General features: G+C 35.7%; 1 protein-coding gene across 1 annotated transcript; it reads left to right on the top strand.

Annotated features, from left to right (window-relative positions):
* Nucleotides 1-6295: 6295 nt before the first annotated feature.
* Nucleotides 6296-9310, top strand: LOC128994516 (uncharacterized). The gene has a single exon (XM_054419130.1). The coding sequence runs from the start codon at nt 6296-6298 to the stop codon at nt 9308-9310; it is 3015 nt and encodes a 1004-aa protein (XP_054275105.1).
* Nucleotides 9311-9360: the final 50 nt, after the last annotated feature.

The following is a 9360-nucleotide window of genomic DNA, read 5'->3' as shown; positions in this document are numbered from 1 at the left end:
CAAACTTTATGTATTGTCATCTTACCTTTTCGGGACACCAAGTCATAGTTAGCAAAACCGAGACGTTTGACAATCCTTTAACAGGTTAGGCCCCGTTTATGCACCAAGTGCGGGAGCGGTGCGATAGCGGGCCCGCTCCCGCTGTAAATGAGTCTGTTTATGCACGAAGAGCGATAGCGGTAGCGGTTGGTTAAAGGAGAATGGAAGGGGGACACAGTCTTGCCAACTCAAACTCTGCCAAATAATTAACACAACTATTTGTCCTAAGTGCACGTGCGCGTTGGTCAAGTTGGCAACCCTGGCTTCAGCCCAAGCAACCGCTGCGATTCCTAACTACACAGCGGGCGAATTAGAAATCGCAGCGGGAGGTCAACCGCTATCGCTATCGCTCTTGGTGCATAAACAGCCCCATTTAACTCAATGGTGTTAGAAATCGCTCCCGCTGTCGCTACCGCTACCGCACTTGGTGCATAAACGGGGCCTTAAGTGTAAGAAAGGGCCATGTGGCCCTAACTTTGCCTGTATAAATAAATGATTTTTCATTTCATTTTTTTCATTTCATTTCATTTCATTTTCATTTCATTTCATTAATTGATAAAATTAATTGATAATGATTGTAGAAAGTCAATGCTCCCTACTTCTACTTTGACCACCTAAACTACCAACTACAATTAGCAAGATGTGGGATTGTGTGTTGTGCCATGCTAATTTACCAAACACATATTAATCAACACAAAGTACAATAACACATAACAAGTTTTAATACGTTTCACCCAGCACATTTATATCACACTTTGATGATTTATTCGCTAATCTAAGTGTGTTAAATATTAAATGATCTCAAAGAGTTTTACTATAGAGTAAGCACACACAGTGACATCTACCATAAAATAAGATAAATACATTTGGAACCATTATTACACTCATGTTGCCAGGCATGAACTCACTAACTCATGTTAAAATGAGTTTCATATTTTAACAGTACGATAGGAAGACTAACTACAATATTCAGTGATTGGTTCTGGTTATTTGTAACTATTGTTTCTATATTAAATGAATCACTGCAATATACTAGTTCAACCTGACTGACCCCTCTCTATGAATTCCCTGATGACCATGTTACCTCTGATGATCACTCTTGCTTTCTTGATATCTCTACCATAGAACTTTCACATTCTGATTCATCATTAGGTCTCTATGGAAATACCCATAGACCTACAGCCCCACCTCTATATTTACACCCTCAGGTATATAGCACAATATCAGCTTCCTTTGTTAGTAAATTCTGTAATTTAGCATGGTCTCATTGTTTTTACGTATATGAAATACATAAATTATGTTCATACAGTAATATAGACCTATAGTTTCCAGTTAATAATTGAAAATAAACAACAAATGGCTTATTTTATAATTTATATGTTTTTTTTTAAATGAGTAAAGAACAACAGAGCTTGTAAGGTACAATACCAATGAGGGATGACAATGCATTATGTTGTATTGGTTTCCAGGTTATTGTTTAACAAGAAACTCCTTCTCACGATTGCTCAACAAATAAAATCTTTATCCACCACTATCTATGGTCTTCGTTTTATCACTTTAACTAAATCGATATGTCTCGATGTAAATGGCATCCCCACTATGATTAATTCCTGTAAACACAATACATATATATATAAACTTACCCAAAAACAATCCCAATAATTATAGCAACTTTCATTGCTCACTAAAATGTGATTGTTTGTAGCTACCCTTCACAATCACTTTCTCTTCTTTGCATAAAGTAGTTTTCATCTTTATTTTGTCTTTATATCGAAGAGTACATTCACTACAAGAGTCTTATGTATACAAACAATTTATATACAATATTCCGAGTAAAGGTTGTTTTAACTAGGAAGTATGAAACATGGTCAGGGCCTTTAGAGTTTGCATTTTCATCTATTTTTTTATTACAGTCTGAGGCTCTGGCTGGATATCTCATCATGATTGTAGAAAATCAATGCTCCCTACTTCTACTTTAACCACCTAAACTACCAACTGGGATTGTGTGTTGTGTCAAACACATATTAATCAGCACAAAGTACAATAACGCATAATAGTTCAATGGATCTATGCTGATATTGGTGATAGGGGTTGAGCTCATCACAACCCAAACATCCGATCAAAGTGACATCGCATCTGACATTAATTTTAAGTCCTAAACTGAAGATTACAATTTGCTTATGTTCAGAGGCAAAGTGGATACCATCTAACATCTTAGGAATGAGCTGGTCACAACTAAAAAGAAAACCCAGTCTTTGCACCACGCATAAACTGTACACAATTCACCACTTGGGACGAGAAGCAAGCCTGCAATAATACTGTGGAGCAGGACTAAGTTTAAATAGTGATTCCAAGTCCTCACGTAAGGTAAAATATAATTTCGGCACGAAATATTTGCTTGATTCCTCGGTAATACATGTTTCAAGACCCTAAAATAGTTGAGTAAAAAACATATTTTTTCAATTTTTCACAAATATTTAATCCAAACTAGAAAAAATCCAAAAATTTTACCAGAGGTCCCAAGACTATGTGTTTCTTGCCATTTAAGGTGATTCCAGCAACACATTATATTTATAAATATTTCAAACCAATTGGTACAAATCTCACATGATACAGACATTAATGGGGATTGAAAATATTTTTTGGAGTTGGACATTTGTATAGAAATGTATAAATAGTAAGCACGATTTTTAAAAAGTGGCTTAAAATCTCCCCATGTTATTCTCATAGGTAAAACACCAAAAACACCTCTTTGTCCTATTCTATCTATTGGCTTGATATACAGTAAATAAACATTTAGGCTCACTACATTGGTTTCAACTTTTGATAAAAAACAATAATCTATATCTATATCTATATACTATTATAAAGAAGAGGTGGTGTCTGTGTGTTTGTATGAGCTAATCTCAAAAACTACTGAACCTACTGGGCTCAAATTGCACCCAAATGAAGCTACAGCTCCGAGGATACATATAGAACTATTGCCGCTTCGATATTGTCCTAGGGCTCTGCCCCGTGGGCTTTCAAAAATTTGAGGTGAGAGATTTAAAAGTAAATGTTGGTTTATGGTATCCATGGTAACAAAAAACAAACCTGCAAAGTTTAAAAATGTAAACAAGCAGAACTAACTGTCAAATGAATTTTGATTTCACAATTCCACACAGCTGGTTCAAACATATTAAATACTGCACGAATATTAGAACAGAGAGGGTAAGGATAATAAATTTTAAATAATGATGTCACTAGCCCGAATGTAAACATTATTTAACATTACTTAAATGGAGCTGTCAAACCATATGTTAATGTAATTTCTTTAGCTTATGATTCTTTCAGTTACTTCATTTGTTTATGTTTATGATCTATTATTCTGAGTTTGTACTAATATTTGTGAAATGCTGTAATAATATTTTACAGGGAATAATTCGTTGTAAAATAAATCATTCATGGATATAAGAAATAATTAAGATTCTATAATCATTGCCAGGCCATTATCCTGAGTTTTATGAGGTTTATTTTTTTGATTTATTTCTGTGTAAACAGCAATATAATCCCCCTGCTGCAGCAAGTCTATGGACTGAGTGAATTTCCATTTTCCTGATTATAATTTCACTAAAATATTGTTGTATAAAATTACCCTATTTTCCATATTTATTTATACTTTCCATTTTTTCTATTTTTCGGTTTGTAACTGTTGTGTTGTTTTTTTTGTTTACAGTGCAAACCATTAAACACGTTCTTTTACTGTACCTTAAAATCTATCATTGGTTTTGTATCGTAGGTAGCCTAAATAAGTATGAACGGTATTAGTTAACCGAAACGTACTATTATCGAGTTAAGTTATACAGTTATATTTTGTTTCTGAATTAAATGGTAGGAGTGATACCATTTGGTATTTTCAAAGAACCAACATTGTCTCTTTTGCATGTGACAAATACACTTAAATAAATACTAAACCAATAAGGTTGAAATTTGGTGTGATGATAGCTGACATTCCCGATTAATATATAGACATATTCTTACCTCAAAAACACTTTCAGGATCGGTCCCAGTAGCTCTGGCTCTGGATTTTCTAATGTTAGCCTTATGAGTATTCATATTAAGGGAATAAAAGAATTTTGTCAGCCGTTTCAACTGAACAAGTTGGTTCTATGATATTAAATAGCGTTAAAAGTAAGGCTTACCAACAGGGTGCAGCACTATTATGTTTTTTGCATTTATTACAACAGCTAATTTGAACCAACTAGCAACAAAAAGTTGTGGTACACAATGAAAACTTTAATTTTTCCATGGTTTAGGTGCAGTTGTAGAAAATTAGGGCTATGGTAGATGTGTGCTACACTATAGGATAACGTATAAATTTAAAGACCAAATTTCCTTAAACCGTGTCCTCTACCGTAACTGCAATAAGCATTTTATACTTCTATGCCAACCCCGTACGAAGGACGGGTACTCTGCTAGTACAACATAAAAAATCAAATACTATTTTAACATTATTTTAAATGAGTACAAATAAATCAAACAGTTATCATAAAAATGTTATAAGTCTATACTTGATTCCATTATTTTAAAAGTCCATTATAAATGTTCTAATTTTGTGATTTAATCACCAGAGGTCCCAATAACTCAAAAGAATTATATTATTTTATATGAGTACAAATAAATCAAACCATTTTCATTTGTATGCCAATGCATTGTAATATAATATCAGCATTAATAAATAAAGGTCTGCTTTATTGTTTAAAAATGCTTTTATCTCAAAAAGGCTTGATATACAACAAAACGGCTAAAATTCCAGCAACCAAAATGGCCTTCAACATAATAATACAGCATAAAAAGTTAAAAAAATTCAAAACCATTTACCAGTTTCTTTTGTATGTAAATGTGTTATATAATAGTTTCAAACTCTAGGTGTTGCGATGGGTTGCGAGCACGGCACTGTCGGGGGCGTGACGATGTTCAAAGTGATGCGCCTCCTATCCCTTACATGTTTGTCTAGCTTCTAATAAAAATATTTATAGCATGAAATTTATATATTAAAATTCTACATGAACTACTATTTAATACAATATAAATATAATTTAATTTGTGCCAGTGTGTAATTATTAATTATGGAAAATATAAAAAGGTTACTTTGAGTAAACATGAAAAAGTGAGTAAGCGAGGATTTTTTTATTTTTCAATCAGAGAAAAACTTTCAGTGGAAGAAGTATAGATGATTAGATGTTCCTCAATTTTTGTTTCAAACATTTTTTCATAAGACTTTTAGTTTGTCATCGCTGGGGATCAGAAGTGTGCCTATGGGTCGGGAGCGCACCCGAGTTCGCGTGCCGAGAGCCGGGTCTTTAAAAAAAGTGGCCAAAAAAAGCTCACCATTTTCCAGGTGTGATTTTCAGTATTAATAACATTTTTAACCAAAAAATGCCCCCATATAGCCTCTAAAACGCCAAAAGTGGGGTAAAACCATCATATTATACCTATTTTGGGTGTTTTTTCGCAAAAAAAATTTAAAAGTTCTGGGCCCAAAAACGCCGAAAGTGGGGTCATATTCTCCTATTACCTCTACTAATGGCTTCTGATGCTATTCTTATGGAGAACTTTTTACGTTATATCTAGTTTTGTGTTAAAATTTTGGGAGTTTTACTATTTTTCCCGTCGTCACGGGATAGAGACCTTTAATTTGAGCCCTTTTCCGTCGTTCTACGACTTCCCAGTCGCCCACAATTTTGACGCAAAGAATCGGCTTACGTAATTAATATATAGACTAGTGGCTTGTAGGGACGTAAGTCCCTAAAAAGCTCAAGTGTAAAACAAATTATTGTAATATTTAAACAAACACAGTGTTCAGTAAACTTTAACCATTCATATTATTTAACACTCTATGTTTTATTTAATGTACATCTCTTTTCCTTGCAACTAACATGTGTTCTTAATCAAATTAAATTATTCTCTATTGCTAACACATGTTGTGTATCAAAAAGTAAATAAAACAGTGCTTGTTCTCCTATCCCAAAAGTGTGTTCATTTTTTTCTCCCTCTTATAATCTCCATTTAATTTCATTCTCTACAAATCATTCATTGGTCCTAATCGAGCCTGGATTTTGAATTTCAGTCTTTGGATTCAATTTTCAGAACACTTTCAAGCTATCGAAATATCTTTATTTTATCATTCAATCTCTTTATGTTTCTCCCCACTCTCATAGTGTCACAAACTCTATCTAATTCTTAGTAAAGTTTCACTCCATCTGTTTTGTCCAATATGGCTACCAGATCAATTTCACTCTCAAACTTCAACAAATCAACCCTTCTCATACAAAATTCTTTTGAAAAGATTCTCAAATCTGTACAAGAGCTTGAAACACTTTTCCCCTCAATCTTGTCAGTGATACAAATCAGAACTTTAAACAACTTCTCGAACCAGTTAGAAAAGAAACATGAAGCCTATGAAAATTACCTGGAAAGAGCCTTGGAACATATATCAGAAGAATTAGATTTGGATGCAGTAAGTGACACTGAAGACAAACTGCGACTGCTATTCGTCGAAGCCAAGTCTCGGATTGAAGCCCTTCTCCAACAGCAGCCGCAAGATGTTCCAGAAGAAAGTAAAGATTCAACAAGAATTAGTGACATCTCAGCTTCATCATCTGCTCACGTAAGACTCCCAAAACTAGACCTCATCACGTTTGATGGTTCTCCTCTACAGTGGGTAAGTTTCATCAACTTATTTGACACTAGCATCCATCTGAATGAAAGCATTTCAAACGTCACTAAATTTCAATATCTTCTCAGCGTGCTCAAAAATGAACCACTAAATCTCGTAAAAGCTTTCAGTATCACTTCAGCCAATTACTCAATTGCCTACCAGCTCCTCAGAGACAGATACCACAACACCCGAAGGTTAACTACACTTCACCTAAACAAACTGATCGACCTACCGGACATTTCCTCTACCTCAAACAAATGTCTCAGAACGTTCCTCAACTTGTTTTATGAACACACAGAAGCACTTAAAGCTCTTGACTGTGACATTACTTCTAACTCTAACCCTCTGTTGTCCACCATACTCTTACGAAAACTAGACAATGACCTTCTAAAACAACTAGAGGCTTTTAGAATTAATATAAAATGCGAAACACATTCTCTACCAGAAGTAGTCGAAATAGTCAAGTTTCTTAATCAAGAGTGTAACCAAATGGAAGACGCTGTGTTACATACCAAGTTTGCTCAAAGTACGAACAACCACAATTCAAATTTTAAACCCAAATCTTTCACATCCAAGCCCTCTTTCATTCAAGCTCAGAAAGTTACAATGGTCTCTACTCCAACTCCATCAAATCAAGACAACTCAAAAAATCCTTTCTCATTTCCCTGCTTTGTCTGCTCATCAACTGGCCACAAGGTTTATGCTTGTCCTAGCTTTCTCTCTCTTTCTTCAAATGAACGTTTTAAAACCGTAAAGGATAACAACAGATGTGTCTCTTGCCTCGGAAAACATGATGTTAAAACATGTAAGTCTAAAGCATCTTGCTTCAAATGCCACAAACGTCATCACACCTTACTTCATTTTGAACATGACAAGACATCTCAAGGTTCTACATCATCACAACCATCAACCACTCATGTTTCGAATGAAAAACCTACCGTATCTCTTTGCTCACAGGAAGCCAGTCCTGCTAATCAAATCCCTAAAACTGTAATTTTAGGCACAACACTGGTTAAAGTTACTGCTCAAAATAACGTTTCTCATGTGTTCAGAGCATTGATTGATAGTGGCAGCATGTGTGATTTTATTAGTGAAAAAGCTGCTCAACTACTGAATGCACCTCGTTTCAAATCCAACTTACAAGTAGTTGGTCTTTCTCAATCTCCAACTCTCACAAAGGGTATTGTGAACCTCACTGTTAACACACTGGCAGGAAAATTAGTTGCATCCAACCATGAAGTGCACATACTTGATAAAATATCTGTCAATCTCCCTAGATCTCAAATATCACAAAGAGTTCTATTGAAAGTAAAACCTTACCCCCTTGCTGATCCCAGCTTCCACTTATCAGGGCCCATTGACATGCTGATCGGAGCTTCTCTCTTCCCTCTTCTTTTAACGAATGAAAACTATTCTCTCGGCCCTAACATGCCTAACATGATGGGAACTCACTTTGGCTTTGTTGTTATGGGGAATGCACCTTGTTCAACCGATTCCCAGCCTGCCAACACTCCATCCATCTCTCTGCTCTCAACGGTTGACAACGAATTGCATAACTCTCTACAGAAATTTTGGAAATTAGAGGAATTATCTGTACCCTCAAAGATATCGGTTGAAGAGCAACAGTGTGAAGATCTGTTTAAAGCTACCCACTCTAGGGACGAAAATGGCCGTTACTTAGTTCAGCTACCATTTAAAGAAAATCATCCACCTTTAGGATCTTCCAAACTCATCGCAGAACGACGTTTTCACTCACTTGAACGACGTTTTACACTCTCTCCTGATTTGTATAAAGCTTACTCTGACAATATAAATGAACACATCTCTCAAGGTCATATGGTAAAACTACCTCATCTAGATATCAACTCTCCTCACTATTTCTTGCCACACCATGCAGTTGTGAAACCATCCAGTACCTCAACTAAACTCCGAATCGTTTATGATGCAAGCTGCAAAACCAGCTCTGGAATTTCCCTCAATGATTCTCTCATGACCGGCCCTAAATTACAGACCAACATTTGTGATATACTGCTGCATTTCAGAATACACAATATCGTTTTCACTTGCGATATTCGCCAAATGTATCTTCAAATCTTAATCAAACCTTCCGATCAACTGTTCCAACTCGTCTTGTGGCGTGACAATCCCTCTGAAGATATATCCACATACAAACTCACTCGAGTGACTTTTGGAGTAAATAGCTCACCCTACTTAGCGATTCGTACCCTCCACCAGTTAGCTGAAGACGAAGGTAAAGACTTCCCTGAAGCAGCAAATGTCTTGCGCACTCAGACTTACGTAGACGACATTGTAACTGGAGCAGACACGGTAGATGAAGCAAAGAACCTTCAAAATCAACTCATTCAACTACTCAACCGTGGACACTTTGAACTTCGAAAATGGACTTCAAATTCTCCCGAGCTTCTTCAGTCTCTTCCAGACACTCATAAAGACTCTCCAGTCTTTCTTGAAAATACACCTGATCCCCATTTCTCAATTCTTGGCCTACACTGGTCTCCAGACTCGGACAATTTCATTTCATCTCAACCTACCGCCAAAAACACTAACTAAACGTCACGTTCTCAGTCTAGTCGCTAAAATATACGATCCTTGTGGATTTC

Source organism: Macrosteles quadrilineatus, unplaced genomic scaffold (genome assembly GCF_028750875.1).
Source record: "Macrosteles quadrilineatus isolate MER2022 unplaced genomic scaffold, UCM_ALF_1.0 Scaffold_1__1_contigs__length_201487025, whole genome shotgun sequence".
Lineage (NCBI taxonomy): Eukaryota > Metazoa > Arthropoda > Insecta > Hemiptera > Cicadellidae > Macrosteles > Macrosteles quadrilineatus.
The sequence above is the reverse complement of the archived record's forward strand: the minus strand, read 5'-3'. Positions and strand labels throughout refer to the sequence as shown.

Bases quoted from the DNA above. Each gene is read 5' to 3' on its own strand.
- LOC128994516 (XM_054419130.1), top strand. From the start codon at position 6,296: ATGGCTACCAGATCAATTTCACTCTCAAACTTCAACAAATCAACCCTT.